The 20,424-nt window shown below is 40.8% G+C and overlaps 1 protein-coding gene across 1 annotated transcript in view; it reads left to right on the forward strand.

The window, feature by feature from the left end:
• Positions 1–5,772: 5,772 nt before the first annotated feature.
• Positions 5,773–20,424, forward strand: part of LOC110949342 (cadherin-2-like) — a 110,935-nt gene continuing 96,283 nt past the window's right edge. The window contains exons 1-2 of the mRNA XM_022191325.2: positions 5,773–5,954; positions 15,727–15,865. Coding sequence (XP_022047017.2) covers positions 5,934–5,954; positions 15,727–15,865 — 160 coding nt within the window. The 5' untranslated portion in view covers positions 5,773–5,933. The remainder of the gene's footprint in view (positions 5,955–15,726; positions 15,866–20,424) is intronic.

Raw genomic sequence — 20,424 nt, forward strand, 5'->3', positions numbered from 1 at the left:
AGCAGGCAGGCTGACAGTGTGAGAAGTGGACCTGGAGCACCGGAGATACGATGTACTGAAAAGACAAAACAGGAGAAAGCAAAGAACTGAGCAAAAACAAGACAAAAAATGTGGAGGGCCTGGGTTTAAATGCTGTGTGCTGGTGGGATGATGAGAAGCAGGTGAGTTGGCTGATGCAATCAGCAGGAGGCGCAGAGTGGAGCAGGTGAGTTGACTGAAGCAGCAGAGCGCCATGCCGAGAGGCACAAATACACCAGCACAAACAACAGGAAGAGAAGCAGAGAAAAGAAAAACAGGAGAAACACAAGGAAATGAGAGGGAAAAAAACAGGGCCACAGTTATGACGGTGTGCTACAATGTAGCAGGAAGAAGCTCCAACATGGACTGACAATAATATTCATTTATTCTGCACTTTTGTCATGCACATCTGCATTTCCTACCTGATTTTGCTCCATACAGTACCGAGCACAACAGTTTCACTTGCATATGGTTAGTAATCTAGCTGTTGCTTTATTTAGCTGTATGTTTCGGTGTGATTTTAGTTGTTGTAGCCGACTATAGATGAGAAAAATGAATGACCTTCAGTAGATTAATCTATGTACAGTTCAAATTCTGCTGTTTTTCACATTTAGTTTTCATTTTCTTTAATCTAGTGTCCACAAGATAGAAAGTGACAAATGTCAGGAGCAATAAGTGATCAGAGTCTGAATTTGAGGTCCACACAGCAGAGGTGCACATTTAAAGTGTTGGTGGCAGCTGTGCCGATGACATTTTCCAATGAAGAAAAACCAGCAGGAATCGGAGACTGCCAACAAACGTGAAGCCTCAACAGTTTGATGTGAATATCTGCAGCTATGTCTCCACGAACTGAACTAATGTAGAGAATTTGTGGGAACAGCAGGACCAACTGGGCCAACAGTGAAGCTGGAGCCTCCATCTGCTCAGTGTACAGCAGTCACATAACAAAAGTGGAATTAAATATGAACTTTTTTAGGCAGTTGTTGTGAGGAGTTTCTTCAATTCAAAGACGAGTTACATCATTCAAAGAATAAAGCTAGAAACACAAAGAATCAGAAAACAGTGCTCGACAGGTGTCTTTTTTCTCTTAAAGAATGACAACCACTTTAGTTCTGCTTTTTAAGTCAAACTCCCTCCAATCCCTGGGTTTGGTTGTGCATGCGATGTCACCTGAGACCTAAAAAGAGCTCCTCCAGAGCCACAGAAGATATCTTCTCCATCTCTCTTCACAGGCTGCGTAACACTTATCATAATTCAACTTTGGCATTAGAAATTGATGAAGTGCTCCTTTAAGCCTCAGCATGGCGTGGATAGACATTACTGAATGTGAAAGATTGTTGTTGTTGTTGGTAGCAGCCTTAAAAGTCTTCAGCATCTGCGGAGGTGCATTCACATGTTAAAAGAACATGGAAAACCACTAAATGCTAAAGAGTTGTGCAACAAACAGGAACAGGAACCCAAATTTCTGGAGACATTTCAAAGTTGACACACCACTGACTGTCTAGTTCATTGTATAACTCTCTGTCAAATCAGACCATAGGACTTGTATTTATTCGCACAGACAAGAAGCTTGTCCTGAATGGAAACACTTTACTCGGTGTTTACCTGTTTTGAATAACATTTCATATTTTTACCTCTTTTTAATTTCACCAATATGTTCTACCTTGGCTGCTCCGTTCATGTGGCAGTTTTAATGTGTGTTTATACTCAAGTTTCTTTTTGCCATACTTGCCCATCATGCATTTATGTTCCTATATTGCAGGTAATTGTTTCCCATAATCTGTCCTTTCTCTGCCTTAACCCTCCTGCAAATATTTCCCTTCTGTATTGTTTGTTGTCCGTCTGTTTCTTTCTTTTCATCACTTCATTGTTTCTCTCTACTTCCCTCATTATACACCCAATCGAAGGAAAAATCTGGTGAATTTCTTATTGTCAGTATAATGTGAATCCTACTACCCTTTAGCCAAAGCATTTGTGGCAGTTGACCACCGTCCCTGGACCTGGTTCAGCTCGAGGCCTTTTCCTCCTAACTCTGTGTTCTTTTTCAACTGTTACCAAGAGCTGTTCACAGAAAATCCGTGAGGCTCTCTGTATAATATTTTAAAATTGAATGTAATTAAATTTTTCAGGTAAATCTACAGTGTTTCTCAATTAGAAAACACTCTGAGTCAATTTCTCTTGTTTGAAATGTAACTTATACTTACTGGTGACTGAGCCTTAAATTATATTAAAAAAAATAGTAATTTAACAGAACTTTTCCATCCAACTGTACAGATTATTTTTCTGAATTTGCTTAAAACACATGAACACATTAATCCGATTTCAAAAATAGAATGTAAATTGGCATTCCTAATCTGAAATGGAATTCAAAACTCATAACTGTTTCATTTTTTTAAAGAAAAATTGTAATTTTTCGACAACAAAATACTTGTAATTTAACAAATATTTCCTTTTTATTTGACACAAGAAAATTAAAGTTTAATACTGCAAATATATTTGCAACATTGCACATTTTGTAACAGTTAACAGTGTGTGTGGTCCATCGGCTGAAATACATCCAAGTGATAAATACTTTTATCATTTAATTGTTTTTATAAAATATTTGTCATTAAACACCGGGAAGCCAAACAGTACACATGATCTCTGACAGCTGCTTGAATATTACCCTTTTTTTCCCCAATATTTTTTACAGTGCAGAAAGTAGCACAAGTGTATCTTGTTGTTGTTGAATCATACGTTTATGTACAAGACTCACCCATCAAGCATTTCTAACAGTGCTGAATATTCATAGATTAATTTTAAGTTGTTCTGCTTCAGTTTCATTTCAGGGTCTTTTTTCCTACTGTCCAAAAAAGTCAGTTAAATTTGCTTATATTATAATTTATGAAGAGAGCAGAAGTGCCAGCTAGCAGTGCCAGACTAAGGTCTCACTTGTGAGTGAGTTTCTAACTTTGAAACATTGTGAATATTCAGCGTGACAGAAAAATGACTCTGCTTTGACACTTCCCCAGAGTTCAGTGCTTTCTATCAACAACACGTTGTTCATCCTCCGATTCCTGGCGAAAAAAAAATGTAATCTGATTTCTTAGGTTTAGGTCAACTCTGCATGGCACAGAATCCATGTTGCAAAGTATGACTTGCATCCTACTATTTTTATTTCTTTCCTTAATAAAGTTAAATTAAAAATGTGTGAAGACTGGAAAATTAGCTCCAGACTCACACCCCTGGTGATTTTTTAATCTCATTAAATACAGTGATAAAACATTCCAGCATATCATCGATGATGAAATAAAGATGTGCGTGTCGACCTCACTGTTCTCACAGCGTCTATTTGAAGTGAAGATCAAGAGGCAGCAGAGCTCGAACTGTTAACATTTAGTGTTTAGCTTCTGCTTCTTCTGAAAACAGGATTTCACTGCAGTTGTTGAAGGTAGCTGCAAGACAGATGTGAGCAGCTGGCGCTTGGAGAGTTTATAGGAGCTCAGTTTCATTGTATCAAGGCTGAATCAGTCCAGAAAGAACTGCAATGCATCTGCAATAATATTATTTTTCCACTCTGACAGCTAAATGCCTATAATTCTCTCTCTTTTTCTACAAACGTGAACTAAATTACTGGTACCTTTCCACTTAGAAAAAGAAAAACACACTTTCCTCGATAATAGCTTGAGCCTGTCGCAGGGATTTGCCATTCACTTCTCTGTCCTTCCTATTTATCAGAACAGCCACTTGATTATCACGTAACATATTTCTAATGACACAACAAATGAGAATGGTAAAAATTTTGTGTCACTTAATATTTTGTTAAACACGTCTTTGAGGTGATCTGATCTGAGCTGCCACCTTCTGGTGTAGCAGATCTTGACAGCTAGTCAGAAACAAGCTTGAGACTACTCAAAATGAGTTAATTGGTGTTACAGTAGAGCCCCAGATGATTCATACTGATGCTCAATTTTGATTTAGTGTGAATATTTTCTTGGCCAATAGGTTTACTCTGGCTGGAAATAGTATAACCATGTGACAAAAAATAGCAAGGCAATGTGCTAGAGATAAAAATGATACCAACACTGACTATTTCTGTGTTCTTTTCCATTTTTATTAATAAAGCCAAGTACAAAATGATCCATACTATTTCTCAGTTACTATAAGCAAAACCTTTATTTGCCCCCACAGCTATCAGACAGATCTTAGAATTGCAAACACGCTTTCTGCATGTCTCCACTGGGGTTTTGGACCTCTCTTCTTTTGTGATGATCTGCAGGGTGGAGGGCTTCCTTTCCATCACTCTGGTCTTCAGTTCCCTTCGCAAGTTCCAGACTGAATTCAGGTCTGGACTGGCTGGTTGCTGATTTTACTTTGTGTTAACCATTTCTTTGCCATTTTTTCCTGGGTCTGCCCAAGGCCACGCTTTTCTACAGCCTGTCTTGTGATTTCCTCCAGCATCCTAATGTGGTTCTCTTTGCTCATGATGTGACGACTGACAAGGTTGTGTGGACCACACTTTGAAAAACACCCCCAAAGCACCACACTACCACCACCATGTTTGACCCTGCATGGTCCTCTTGAGGTTGTGAAGACTTCATATTGCTTTCATCAGACAAGAGCCACGATCTTAGCACAGTGGGTGGGCTTTTGTAATCATATACTCTGTCTCTCTCTCTCTCCCTCTCTCTATACATATATATATATATATATATATATATATATATATATATATAAAGCCTGAAAATAAATTCATTTTTTATTGCAGAAGTATACTCTCACACTGAAAATTGTTGAAAGACTGTATTATAAGAGAAGATTAGTGCTGTTTTGTTGGGAAAAAAGGGGGTTGTACAAAGTGTTATCAGGGGTGCTAATAATTGTGGCACACATGATTTGAAGTAAAATAATTATTTCTTAATGTGTCATGTTTTCCCCACTGAATAAATGCACTTAAATTAAAGGTTGGAGTTTCCTCTTTTTTCATTGTGGTCCAATATTATTTAGAAAAAATGAAGTTATTAGAAGCTAAAGAAAACATCTTAACCAGAGGTGTGAATAATTATGGAGGGCGGTGTATATATAAATATTAGCTATTTGAAGTAACTCCTTTCTCATGTCTATAGGTGCATGTGTAGGCCCTCTGACCGCTGACCACCCAAACTTTTATCTTTTGTTTGAAATGGCCACCCTTTGGCTACGCCCCTGAGTGTCTGCTTGGGATATTTAGACAGAATTATTTAGATTTATTAGGATGGATGTTTGTGGGCCAATGAGCAAGGCAGTTTGGTCAAGGAGTGGTTCAACATCTGAATATAGATGTGCAAAAGTCTTGTCGATAGCTGTGATGGAAAATAAAGGAGAAAGCCAAAATTGTAAAAAGCGAACAGATATAACATCATGTTTAGTTTTTCCGTCACTTGTTAATAGAATTGCCAACCCAGAAACAACACACTGATCAAACAAGCATCTTTGTAAATCCCAAAATTGGTTTGGGATGAGCTGAAGCTTTACTTTCCTGTACGAATTTTTCAAAATCAGTTTGAAATAACGTCAATGTGCGCATGTGGATGCCTAAAAAATGTGCATCCATATGAGAAGTTTGGAAATGTCGAATCTTTCTGAGAATTTGGAGATTGTAGTTACGTTTGATATCTGGCTCAGCATCCCTCAATCCTCCACCAGTCCGATCCACCTGGTGTCCGTTTAGAGGGCGACACTGAGGCGCGGAAGGGGCCGGCGTTGAGCCAGTCCCAGGCAGGCTGGAGTGCCACTGAGGCGGGCAGAGCAGACAGACACCGAAGAGGGCTGGTGGAGGGAGGAAGGCTGCCTCATGCCGCCGGGCTTACCGGGATTTAAAAAAAGAAAAAAAAAACAATCTGACGGTTCCGGAAGGAGGAATTATAGCACATCAAAATGCTTCTTTTTGCGTGTGGATGCTGATGGCGACTGTGCAGGTAAATACAATTTCTCCTTTTTCTCCAGCGGGTAGGATGCAGCAGAACAGAGTGATTTGGAGGAAGATAGACAGGAGCGATGCGCGGAGAAAGGGAGGACAATGCAAGTACGCTGCTTCGCATCCGTGTAAAATCACTGATTTTAGAAGGGATTGTCCGCGATTCTGGTTAAATCAGACTCGACCGTCGGTGTTCACAAAAGAATAATAAGGGTAAAAAAAAACAGAAACAATAACGTAGCTGATCTCAAGACCCGCTCGGGTGCCACTGCACGCCGGCAATTTAACAAACAAACAAACAAGAGAATTTTCATTTTGGTGCGTGACGCTTCGTGCGTTTTTGTTGAAAGCTGCAGCCGAGAGGAGTCCGAGCGGGGAGGCTGTGGAACATCCATCCGGGCTCGGTGACAGGCTGCGGACCCTCTTGTGGCACCGTTCACGTCGCTTTCTGCTAAAATAACGCACTTGACTTTCAGCTGGGCTGCAATACAGCTCCATCTGACTCAATCGAGACCCCGATCCTGCGCGTTTTTTTCTCTCCTTTTGTGTTTTGCATCTCTAATCTCCGTTTTAAAAAAAAGATGGTGATCTTTATTTGTCCTCTTAGGCTACCCATCCGACATTAAGGTTTTCAGAGTCGTGTCCTGATCCTTTTCGGCTTGGCTCCCAGTCGGCTCACAGTGCAAAGCTGCATTTGTTGGAGTGGAGATAGTCCGGTCAGCCGCCTGCGTCCTGCACGCTGCTTTTTTTGGGATTTTTTGTTTTTTTTTGGAGCGCAGTCATTGTGCTTGTTTTGAGGCTAATGCCGTTTTTTGTGTCGCCACTTGGCCTGTGTACGTGGGAATACGCAGCTTATTTTGTGTGTGTGTGTGTGTGTGTGTGTGTGTGTGGAAGTGGACCGTTGTGTCACTGAGATAAAGTGCTGCAGCAGTGTGCATGACATCTCCGGCGTTGCCCGCTTTGGCATCAAGCGAGAAACAATTGCGCCTTGAGAGAAAGCAGGACATCTGAAGGGGGGCCACAGTCCCAACACTGATGCCCATTCACACAACTTTTAAAGGATCATAGCAACGGTTTAATGCTTTATTCTGTTTACTACAGCTCACACACAGTCAATGTAACTGCTGATCAGGCTGCTCTTTGTTTTAGGCTGTGAATCCCAAGCAGTTTCTGGCCGTTTTTCTTCACGCATGTCACATTTTTCCTCACTGTTGACCTCCCCTTATATTACACATTGCAATAATAAAGTACCTTGCTCCTTTTGGAAAAACAACAGAAGCCGTTCATAATGCGATCTAACATCAGGACAACAAAAATAAGTCTTCCTTTTATAAACTGGAATTATAGTACATTTTCTCTCAAGTGGCCAAAATAGTGTTAACCGATAACTAGCATCAAAAAATCGGAACCGTGATCCAACATTACTATACGACACTCTAGCTGTTCACCCTTTTTCCTCTGACTTCTCTCTTTCTTTGTGTTTTCACACTCCTCTCTGCCTCTAGAAAGGAGCATTCTTCCATGCTGCAACACATCGGCCCACAGCAGCGTCCCTCCTTTGTGTAGCTGTTTTTGACAGACCATACATACAATTTTCTTTTATTTATCGTTGTTTGCTCTACCGCCTTCATGTAGTTTGGCTTTTTATACTTCCACGTTTCCTGCTTGTTGACAGCAACAGCCCGCATCAGTTCAGCCGAATAGTCCCTCGTGGCTTCTCCATTTCACGAAGGACCACCATTTTTTAAATTTAAATACAGGATTTCTTGCTTGCTTTTTGCGGGGTTAGTGGAGTTTTAAGCAATTTCACCACTAAAATCTGTGATCCAATTCAAAGAGGCCTGGTGACTGAAAGATGATAAAATATATACTGTGTTTTGTTTTGTAAATTGGTCAATAGCAGTGTTGAAGATCATTTATATTAAATGAGAAACACTCTGGCGCCTGTCGTGTGTGAGCTTCAAAGGTTGGATGGAGCTTGAACTGAATTTAATGAAGGCACAATGGAGGCGATCCTCCATGTGCAAAAATCAATAGAGAAGACAATGCTGTGGCAAAAGGTCAGAGGTCAGGTCCTAAAATAAACCCATCACCAATGCCTTACCCCCAAAACAGCAGGGTCAGCACTCTCTCAGGCTTACCTTAAATCCCCTAAAAGCCTTTGATTCGCCTGTTTCGTAGCTGCAATTTGTAGCTTTTCATCTAGCTTTGATGATCCACCTGAGGGTACTGCTGCCGAACGCCGTTGTCTGGGGTTGTGGGACGTATGAATGTCAGCTGTGGTGATACGGTTGATTAGTTAGTTAAGCATCAACGTGGAACGGTTCACAGGCTAGTAGATAAACCATCAAAAGACAGTTTTGTGGAGATAACAGCATCCAGTAGCAGGGGAAAGAAATGTTTGGTGGAAGGTTGATTAAGGTTTGATTTTATCTGCTGTCACAAGTTCCAAAGAGACAAAATATTCTTTTTCTTTCTGATAATGCCCCTCTGTCTGTTGACCTCTTTCCCAGCGTTGAGAGAATATTGGGGGTGGTGATGCAAAATAATTTTCATTTTGAATTGTGTGCTCTATATTCACATGCAGGTTTACTGCGCACTGAGCAAAGCTTGAAAAGCTCATCCCGCTAGAAAATTCGAGGTAATCGCATGCATTTAACTGAAATGCTATATATGTGTGCTGGAAAGCCACATAATTAACAAACAAATGACGAGCGAAGGAGTTGGAGCACATGTCCAGGTGTGTTTAATGTTCTGCCTGCAGTGTGATTTTCAATCCCATTTGTCACTGTACAGGACATTTTCTAGATAAGTTAATCATTGAACAAATGCGTCCCTTCTGAGTGCTGTAGTTTACATGTGATTGATGTGTGTACATTTTAAAGAATAGGCCCAGAGACAGGGAGGAAAGAGGCAAACATGTGATGAGTCTATTTTGGGTTTACTGCGGGCATCGCTAATGTGAGCTTTTATGCTACCACACCGCTTCCATATAGGCTATTTAGGCAAGAAAGGATTCTTGGAGAAACTTACGTAATGTCCACAGGGGTGTTTTAGGATGTGAGGGGCCATGACACATCCCAGCATTGCATGCTTGGTGGATGTGCGACTGGGCAGTGTCTAAGATGATTGATGGATGTTCTCCACAAGGAAACCAATATAGGCTACACTCTTCTACAACACTTTAGACATAGGCTTTGTGCTCCTGCATTTCAAAGTGGACCAAAGATGGACAAAAATAGTTAATGATTGAGGGTGAAAAATTAAGCCAAGAATCTGTCATTCAATTTCACATCCAAAAGTTGGTTTAAAAATTTTTCTGGAGTTTCCAGAGCTGTGAGTCTCACTGGATGCCTGCCGATTGCATAAAGTAGCCTAGACCTCAATTTATTGCAAATGAGGCACAGCCAACAAGGCCCCCCGTTAGGTGTGGGGCGATAAAACTATCTGTACCCCAGATAGACAGTAAATTAATAACAACAGGAAAACTGCTTGATACAATCTTCTGTAGTTTCACTTAAAATGTATCAGATGCAAGCTCCTGTAAAAGTACATTATGAAAATGCAAAGCGAAATGTTGTCGCTTCCTGGCACATAAGTAGCTTATTATATCCTTTGCTAGTGGAGTTATTTCCTCCTTTCTTACTCTCCTCTTGGGGGCTGTGCAGGTCTCCTGAGGCATGCTAGTCTGGGGCCACCTGGCTCAATATTTGGTGTACTATCTGCTCTGCTACATGTGCTGCAGACAGTGTTGAGAGTATGGCAGACAGCGGAGTCAGAGTGGTTTTGCTGGACAAACTATGCAATAACACAATTACTAAATTACCTACAACATCTTTTTCTGTATTATGTTCTGTAGAAAGCATCGGTCAACATATTGCTGATACTGATGTATCTGTGATAGGCCAATATTAGTCAATATCAGCCCGCCATCACACTCCACTGGGTGCTTAGTTTACATTTCACAGTACAATAGAGCTACACTAACTTTGTGGTTTGTGTTAGTCAGGCGTAAACTAACCGTGACGTCACCCGTTGGTTTCAACGCCGAGAAAATGAAGCCCGGATTTTGCTACTTCCTGGTCGCCGTTTTGGATTTTTTGGAGCCAGTGACGTAAAAAGCGTCATCAAACAGACTGGACCGGAGAGCAACTAGGGGCCGGATTGGCTGAGGACTCTCTTATCCCGCCCACATTGTACCGCAGAGGCTTCTGTTGCTGTCTATCAAGTATAGCCACTTCCCCTGGCTCCGCCAACTTTAACGATTTATTTAAAATTCAGTATTGATTTATTTTAAGATCGGCCACCTGATCTCTCATTTTGACCATGAAAACTAATGGGAAAAAAGTCCTGAGCTGTAGAACATCAGTCTATCAAATTTTATTTTTTCCAAAAATGAATTGGGATCTATGGAGAAAAAGCTTTTTGGAGCCAACCCTAGCGGACGGCGTGATATTGCAAGTTTTTGACACTTCCGGGTTGGCTTCAATTCTGGAGCCAGATGCTACGTCCACTATATGTACAGTCTATGGTGTTAGTAATAGCACTGCTATTAGTTGCGTTTTGTCACTGTTAGCTAGTGAGTATTAATAGGAGTATGAATAATACTAAACAAAAAAGGGAGCGGCGCATACAAAAATGCTTTTCCCAGCAAGTATTTTTTTCTGGTTTCAAAGACATAATAGCTGTGGAAACAATGAATCAGTAATGTATTAGTCCAGGTGTTTCCAGCCATGTGTTCAGGAAAACCAAACAAACCCTGCAGGCTTTTCAGCAGGTTACGGTGCTTCCTTTCTAATAGAAATCAGCGGACTGAGTCTGTGATGGGAATCAAAATCTGAAAAAATGTTGGTTCTCTGCAGCACAACCATTAGTCCATCAACAGACAATGATCACTTGATGAGATTCTATTTTCCTCACATTTTATATCATAAACAAGTGAAATTCTTTTATAAATGAAAAGCTCATTAGGTAATGAAAACAATCCTCAGTTTCTGCTCTAATAGCAGCACACATGTAGGTCATTGTGCGTGTCAGTGTTGCACAAGTACAGACGTCGTTGGACTTGTCAGTGGAGAGACTCTGTATTCTAACATGATCTTCAGTGTCAGCCTGATTAAATGAAATACACTGTCCAGGGTTTATCTCTCAGTATGACCGGATTCCTTTCTTCCTCTGCGCCCTTTTGATCGTCTTTTCTCTGACGACATAATCTAACCAGGTGAGAGTTCCTGTCATAAATGTCTAGCCAACAGATCAGTATGCACATGAAGCCGATGCCCAGTCGTTCGGCAGTTTTTCTCTTACTAAAGCATGTACTGATGGGATCCCTCCCTCTAATAAAGAGGTCAGTCTGGCAGTGCTCCTCGCTCCAAGCAGAACTTAATAGGGTCTCAGCAGATTTTAGAGGGACTTCAAGCCAGGCTTCACATGCATACAGAATAACAGACCAGGAGGCAGCCTGTCTCTTTGCTGCATTAAACCTTGAGGCTTTTAAGTTTTCCATTTTCTCTTGACGTCTGTTCCCCAAATGACAGCATCATCCAGCAGAAAGTCATTTCAGAAAGCCGTTTCCTTCATATCCTTGCCGTCCACATCCCCTGTCACATACCCTGCTGTGGCTGTAATTACTGTGCACAGGATGCCACAGAATGTGTACAGACATCAAGGCCTTAATAACTGAAGTCCACTAATGCAATATGCATTTGTAATTTCCATGTTAAACAATAAACAACCGCTGTTTGCTAAAGTGTGTTTTTGTCAATTAATCTGCCTGAGTGCCTGCTTGTTAATGATGAACGATTAATCTCAACCAAAATTGCCGATGTGACTTTCATGGCGGTTATAGCTTGCAAGGCTGCAATTTGAAGATACATATTATGCAGTTGTAAACTGACCTGGAGTGAAAACTGTCCATATCAATTAGTTACAAATCAGTAATTCTTTGTGACCGTTCATGCTATAGATGCTGATTCATGTTTTAATGCTCCGACACAACTTTAAATCTATTGTAAATATTGAACTGGAGCTTGAAAATTTGATTGCAAATCAAATTGATATCTGTCAGAAAAAATAGAATTGGATATTTTTCATAATCATCATCGCCACTTTCTCTATAAACCGCAGTGATTGTGTGGTCTATGGAAATAGCCAGCTGTTCAAAAGGTCAGACATACACAACTTAAAATGACATTTAAGACGTTTGCTTTCCCAGTTTCGCACCTTTTTTTTTGACAGTTATCAAACCAAAGCCAGTAAAAGTTTAGCATTTTATGGTCAGAATTCTTAATAGACTAACAGGTTATTTGACTGGAGCTGAAATTACTAAGGATTGTTCATGTATTTTCATGCCTAATATATCATTCCAACATCAGTGTGTGCACATGCACAATAGTCGCATTGCAGGACGCAGGATGTAAAGTCAGGAAAATGAATTCAAACACATCATGCTAGACCTGTTGTTTGGTTTTTTTGCTGCTTAATATGAAAACAAAACTCACCAGTTCTCATTTTCTATGACTGATCCACAGATATATAAGAGATTCTCTTATACATAATCATTTACTCGGATTCATTGGTATTTGGATACACGGAGCTTTTAAAATTTTACTTAATCAGGGTTTTCTCATATGCAGACTTCTTATACGCACTGGAAAATGAGTGAAACAGGAGATTTAGCTGCAAAAACAAACGCTATGTCACTTGCATGGAAATATTTCAGTTACAAAAGGATGATGTTGATAGAAACCAGACAATTTGTCAGCAATGTCTTGTTGCTAGGACACAAGGCAACATAACTAATTAGTTGACTATCTACAATCAACACTACAAAGCTCTGTATGATGAGTGCAGAAACAGATCTGAATGTTATCCAAAGCAAAGGCTAGGTCAGGGGTCCAAATTCAGAGCAGGGATGCAGCACCAGCGAGTGACTGTCAACAGGGAAAGAGGCATTAGAAAGAGCACAAGAAGCACCAAGAGTGAATGTGCAGGAGCCAAACTAACCGCAGGAGTTGAAGCTGCAATCTGGCAGGGTGTGGAGTGGTGGAACCGGTTTTTATTGCTGAGGATAAGGGACAGGTGTGCTGTACCGCAGCTGCCCGGAGTTCTGCTGATGAAACAGAGGAGACTGATTGCAATTAGTTGCTGCAGAGAGCTGCACAGTTGAGCCAGACAGAGAGACAGGGACAGGAGAGAGAGGGAGAATGAAGAGGTGGAACAGGGGAGAAACGGTAAAAGGAGGACAGGGAGAATATAGGGAGATCAGGTGGGGGCGGATGCAGCGACAAGGAAGGGGCCGTGACAATTCCTCTGTCAGACAATACTATCGACAGGCGCATTTGTGACATTTCAAAGACATAGAGGAGCAGCTTAATGATAAGATGAGAGACAACCATTTGCCCTACAAGTGGATGATGTGACTAACAAAACTGTTTTCTGATAACATACATCAGATTCATTGGTGTCAATGATTTAAGGAGGGTTTGCTCTTCTGCAAAAGTGTAACTAACAGAGCCACTGCAGAGGAATTGTTTAAAATCATTGACACTTATTTTGGGATCTGCACTGATGGGGCTCAGGCTAATGTCTGGGAAACGAGGAGGGCTGCAAGTGCTCACCAGGCGGGTCTCTCCCGATGTCAGTGGACAAACTGTATGATACATCGAGAGGCGCTGGCGTCTAAAAAGCTGGGTCCTGAACTGAACGACGTAATGACAGACATCTTTGACACAATAAAATACGTCAAAACAAGGCAAGCCTGGACTTTTGCAGCTCTCTGCGAGGAACTGGGATCCGCTGTTTTGTTTCACAGTAAGTCCCAATGGTTGTGTCATGAGAAGGTTTTTCCAGGGTGTTTAAATTGCGCAGTGAACTCAAAATCTTTTTGGAGAAGGAAGGTGATGAACTTGCCCACAAGTTCAGCAGTAACAACTTCCTCATGAAAGTTGTATTGCCTCATTAAAGTTATTACAGTCACACGTCCCTCAGTGACATGTTTCAGAAACTCAATGAACTAAATCTCCATATGCAGGACACTAAAACACACCTTCTAAAGCTGCAGGTACAATCACGTTTTACAAAAAAGTTGAGATGTGAGAGAAGCGAGTGAAAGAAGGGAATATAGACTCATTTGAGAGCCTGAAGTCATTCATTGAGGCCAACAAGCTGCAGAACACATTCATCCCATGCATGACAAGCCACATCTCTGCCCTACAGAACAATTTCTGAGGTATTTCTCAGTGCGAGATCCTACTGAATATGACTGGATCCGTGACCCTTCAGCTCAGCACCAGCAGCTGACTTCAGTGCTGCAGAAGAGGAACGGTTCATTGATGTCACTTGATTCAACATTGAGGCTGCACTTTAACTCAAAGACATTGGCTGCATTTTGGATTGGAGCGGAAATGGACTACCCACTGCTGGGCAGAGAGCCCTGACCACACTTATTCCTTTTGCCACATCTTACCTGTATATGAGAGGTTTCTCTGCAGTTGCCTAAATCAAGACAAAACACAGATCAAAGCTGGACATTGAAAATGAGATAAGAGGGCCAGTCTCACAGCCTCGATTTGATATAATCTGCAGCCCAAAAATAAAGAAAATAAGAAAAAAAATAAGAAAATATTTTTTCTTCCAAAGGGGGGGGGGGGGGGGGTCCTGCAGGTTAAATAAGTTTGGGAACCACTGTCCTTGCATAACCTTTTTGGCACTTCTTTTTTCCTCTCACTTCCACTTTTTGCCAAAAAGGTCACCACAGAAATAGGCTTCAGTGGTGACATTCATTCTGCAGGAACGCCAACTCAGACCAGAATCTTGCTATGTGTGTTTACTTCCTTCTTCCTTATGCTAATAAAGGGAAGAGATGAAAGCCAGGCGTGCTAAATCCGCCCCCCACCCTTCCAAACTTGCCGGGATGGGCAGCGTGGACATGAGGGTTTAAAGTTTTTGGGTTAAGTGGAAGCAAATCACAAAACGCTGCATGGCTTCATTACTTTAATCACAGAAGACCCCCCCTCCTGCACTCTACCAACCCACAACAGATGCTTTTATGCTGCCCTTCAACTGAGAAAGCACAAATGTGTGTGTGTGTGTGTGTGTGTGTGTGTGTGTGTGTGTGTGTGTGTGTGTGTGTGTGTGTGTGTGTGTGTGTGTGTGTGTGTGTGTGTGTGTGTCGGACGGGAGATTGGAGGGGGGTTCATGTTGGGCTGACGCTCAAACAACAGGAGAGACAAAAGTCTAGACGCTAATTATCATCAAAATTAATTGACCCAGTTGTCTGCTGCTACTCATGGTGATTAATAATGCTCTCTTGGTTTGGACTGGTGCTGAACTGGATTTTATTTTCCCTTTGATGCGCAACATTTAGTTTTTTTATTTTTTCGTGCTTCAGTTAACTGTTGCGAGACAAAATAACAAACCCCATTACGAAGATATGGAAAAATGTAGCAAATGATTGGTCTGTGCTAATTGCTTCTCTCCTTGTTCTGGTTTCTCATTTTTTAATATTCAGCCTTAATACTACCAGTGGTGTCAGTCACTTTATATCAAAGACTGCAGCCCAGTGAAGAAAGAAATAAGTATTTTGTCTTAATTTACTTATTTGAAAATTGCTTTTTTTTCCAGCGTGCAAATGAAGTTTTGAATGAGCTTTCTAAAGGCCATCAGGACCCAAGCTTCAGTTCATCATATTCAAAACGTACTCTTAAGATACAGGCAAATGTTGGAATATTGTTTTTATGTCCTTTTTATCTCCCTTTTCCTTCCCTCTTCAGGTTGGTGCTCTGGGCGAAGAGGCCGAGCGGTCGTTGTCAAGCAAGCAGGGGTCGTTGCCATGCACGAGGGGGTTTACACAGGAGGAATACATCATCGAAATGGACCAAGAGCTGGCAAAGGGACAGGCTGTCTTCAACGGTCAGCACACACACACACCCACCCACACACAGACACACACACACACCCTCCTACACACAGACAGACTTGGAGCCGGGACAGCTCCAGTAATAATCCCCTGCTGTTGGGTGGGGGTTGTTTAAGAGTCCTGCAGATATTTGAACCATAATGGAGCTTCAAGAGGACTGACCTTTACGAAGACTGAGTGTGGATTAGACTGATATACTGAGCCGATACTGTCCTTCTGTTGGGATGAATGTGCTGTAGCCTGCGTTGGTCCGATCAGTATTCAGTATTGTCATGAGGAATGATTGCGATTGGGTTTTTTGTTTTTGTAAAAAGCAGTCGGATGCCGGTCTCTCCTGTCTCAGAGTTTTGATCCCATCGCAGCCACACAAGTCTACTGCTTTAAGCCACCAAAGGATGAAGCTAAATATTTGTTCAAACTGCTTCGGATGTGGGTGGATAACTGCAGTGGCTCATGCCGCAGTCTAAACATAAGGAAGTGTAAATCTGCATCAGTGTTGTGAAGGATTTTCACTTCTGCGGCCTTTGAGCTGATCAGTTGAACCTTTAACCAGAGCTGTGTTCAACCAGAGGAAATCTTGGCTGGCTTAAGTTGTATCTACTCTGTAAACAATTGATTGCAGGGGGGGGGGATTTAAAAATCTCAAAATAGAACTACATCAACTTGTGATCCCAGCACAAGGACTATTGAGGGATATGTAAACTGCTGTTTGCAAAGTTTACACTCAACTTTTTGGTCATGCATTTGACCTTTTTGCTTGATTTCGATTAGTTTGGAGCTGAGCAGTCTGCATTAAATTGGACCAGTTTAAAATTAAAAAAATGCGGGGGTGTTCTGCTCCTCCCCTGCCAAAAATAATGGATTAATCCTGGTCGGCTATTGATGTAGTGCTTTTCTCTGCATAAAATGAACACTGCCATTTGTCTGACAGATGACACTTTGATTGGATGAGAGCGTATTGACAAACTAATCCACCAATCATTCTGGACACTACAGCTCCAACCTTTACCCTGCTTATTTTCACAGTAAGGCTCCATTGTTCCAATATGATGACAAGTTCAATATTCAGTCTGTAATGATGCGTGTGAGACAGCCTGAGACAGTTTTTAACAGCATTTACTGTCACAGTAATACCAGTTATTGAGCAATATCTATCAAAAGATGCTGAAATTAGCTCCCATTGGTCTCTATTAGCCTCCACAAGTAAGACTGTAGCAGCAAATGCTTATGAGGCTTATAAATTCCCCATATTCATTTGTAAGGGGAACATTTTTTTTCTTTAAAATTACTAATACTCCATCTGGATTTAAAGGAGACAAAGTAGTCATTTCAGAGTCAACCGTTTTGCATATTTCTATAACCCAAACATTCCCTCTGATCTTCAGTTCCAAAAATATGTCTGCAGGCCTTCAGAAACCTAAATAGGTCAACCCCAAGTCTGTAGCAACGTGTTAACACGGGTTACAAAGCCTGGTGTTGTTTACCTGATGAAGTTGGATAAATCAGCATGATATTCCTCTGTGCTGTGTGTATCAGAGGGGCTGTGTGATCGCCATTGACCGGCCCCGAGGTATCAGCAGCAGGCAGATCAATAAACAGTGTATATTTGTAGGAAGGGTGAGAAACTGGAGTGTGTGGCCTCTGCTGAGTGTCAGTGGTTGGCTTTTTTATTGGCAGCGTCGCTGTTCTGGATGCATCTGCAGTCCTTTTGAACAAAGTCTTCGGGGGTTTTTTGTATACTTTTTTTTTTTTTTCAGATGTCTCCAGGGGTGACCCGATAACTCAGTGGTTCGTGTACATGCCCAGTTGGTGCAAGTGCTGTCAGCAGTCATTCCCCTGTTCTATTCCTAGCTGGCTAAACTGTATTCCCCTGCTCTATTTCCCCACATTTCCTGTTTATCTCTGAACCTCAGTGAATTTTTCACCTCAGTATAAAGTCCTGCATCTCTATGGAAACAGTACAACCACAACCAAGTGGAGAGAACTCAAAAATGTCTATATTAAAAAGAATATAAATATCTGAGCATATATGAGAAAAAGCATTATAAAGGTTAAAAAGAAAGTTCAGTTTCTTTGATTATTCATTTCACAAAATGAAATACACCTGGAATCAACATGTAGATTTGCCAAGTTCCCACAGATGTGACAAACACTGAAAATAAGGGGCTCTTCACACTGCTATATTTTACTACTTAAATTCTGAATTACTTTTCATACATGTCTTTGCTCTGTGTGTACACAGCCTGCAGTTCAGCTAAAAAGTCTCAGACTTTGTAATGTGGCTGTTTTTTTCTCAACACTGTCAATAGTGGCTTTTTGTTTGCACAGAGATGCAGAAATTGTTTTGTTATTTTTTACAGACTGTGATTTGTATAAATGGGTTATTTTTGGTAAATGTTTAAATGAGATTTGTAGAATGAAGTGATTTTGATGAAATTTCACAATTTATGCTTAAATTTGGTTATTTTTCATCAGGTCACACATGATTACTTCAAGGATTGCTGAAAGTCCCGTGATTTTTACAGTTTTTGGCACTGATAAATGGCGTATTTTTAAGATTTTGCAATCTTTTACAGATAAAATGCTTTTCAAAGCAGGATTTGGAGTTCAGAGGGTTAAGGACAAAATGCCAGAAAATAATCCTTAAAATTGCCAACATTGTCTGTGGTTTTACAGTCTGTAGAAACATGATTTCAACAGAAAATTAGTCAGAGATTAAGCTGTTAAAAATGCTTTGGATATGGTTTCAATCATGTTCTACTGAGTCAGAATGCAATACTTGTTCACCACTGACATGTTTCTCTCTGCTTTATGTTTGTACGCGCCTGTAAAAGAAGTAATGCTGACGGTTCATATCTCTTCACAAATGTCTTGTCTGGCGGCTGCCTCTGGTTATTCTCTCCATATGGAAAGAGCTCAGACCCTTGGAAGCCTGTAAGTTAGCATGTCCTAATGCTAGAACTGTAGGCATTGTGAGTACTGCAGCGTACAGAGATCATTTAGCTTCATTCTGCTCCGATGGTAGGACTTTGATGGCAGGAGGTTTCCAGTCCCCACATCCACTGCTGAGATGAAGCTTGTGGTCGAACAGGTCAACCTCGGTCTCTGAAGATTTTCCTCTGCTGGAATCAAATCTGTATCTGTTGTGCTTTTGTGATTTTATATTGAGGGACTGCATGAAACAGCAAAACAAGCTTTTTCAAACTGCATCCAAGTTACAGGCAAAACCCCAACGATAATACAGCCGCGAGATGGTGTGTGTGTGTGATCACATGCTTGTGTGCTTCAGTGGACATGTGTGGGCTCTGTGAAGTGTAACAAGGCAGCAGTGACTGAAGTTGACAGAGCGGCTGCAGGAACAAGAAGAGAGTGTGTTTCAGTCTGTTCTTCTGCGGTGATGCTCGTGGTGTGTGTGCGGGTGTGTGTCTGTGTAGGTGAAGGGGTTTCAGAAACAAAGGACAAGGCTGTGTTTATACAGTCTAACAGATACTAATTGCTGCTTCGTATGCAGCCAGGCTGCCGGAAAGATGAAGAGAGAAAGATTTGTGCTGGTCATTGTCTTTCCACCATCAAAACTTCCCGAGCTCTTAAAAGAAAACTCTCTGTTCAATCCATGTCAACCCCGAAAAACATCAGTGTGGCCTGGGAAATAATGAATCAGCCTGAGATAAAGAGCCCTGGTTTTCTTATTTAATACACAGCTGAGCTTATACAAAACTTTAGTCACTGAAAATAGTTGAAAGAATAAGTTGTTCAGATGATGTTGCCATGATGATAACTTTATTTTTCCCGTGCATTACAGTTCTTTCACTTTACACATTAGCAATAAATTAGTGACCCTTTATTTTTCTTTAGATTTCATTAGATTTTTTCTTCTCTCTCTGCTATTAGTGAGTGTTAGTCAACTATCTTATTAGAATTAGCTGGTAGCCATTTAGTTCTCATATTAACTTTGCAAAAATATCATTCCACAGTGTCTTGCAGGGTCTTGCATTATCAGTCAAGTAATAATCATAATCAATATTTTAGCTTTCAACAATTACATGAACATGATCAGCTGTTACACTTATGTTAAAAATACGCCACTCATAGAAAACAGGGCATGCAGATAAAATAACTTAGTTCGAACTTGGATAAATCTGACATCGGAACATCTTATTTCAGTCTTTACAAAATCATTTTTGGTCACACACCTGTTGCTATGCTGCAGTACCTGAGCGGAGACTAGAGGCTACTCTGTGCACAGTTGCACAGCTAGCATCTAACATAGCCTGCATGTAAGGCATTTTGGTAAAAGTGGTAATTGTAGTGTCGATGGACACTTACCAAATAGGGTATATTTATATTTTACTTCTTGGAGATGATCTTAATTCAAGTGAATTTTTTTTAAAGTCCTATTTTGGTGTATATTTTTACATTAGCACAACACAGAAGTGAAAGCCATCGCTCAAATCAATGAATAATCATGATAAATATTGACTTAAATAATTTTGATTATCATTTTGCTTGAAGTCCTGCAGCCCTAATCATATGCCATTGTGCAACAAAAAAA

Source organism: Acanthochromis polyacanthus, chromosome 4, assembly GCF_021347895.1.
Source record: "Acanthochromis polyacanthus isolate Apoly-LR-REF ecotype Palm Island chromosome 4, KAUST_Apoly_ChrSc, whole genome shotgun sequence".
NCBI lineage: Eukaryota > Metazoa > Chordata > Actinopteri > Pomacentridae > Acanthochromis > Acanthochromis polyacanthus.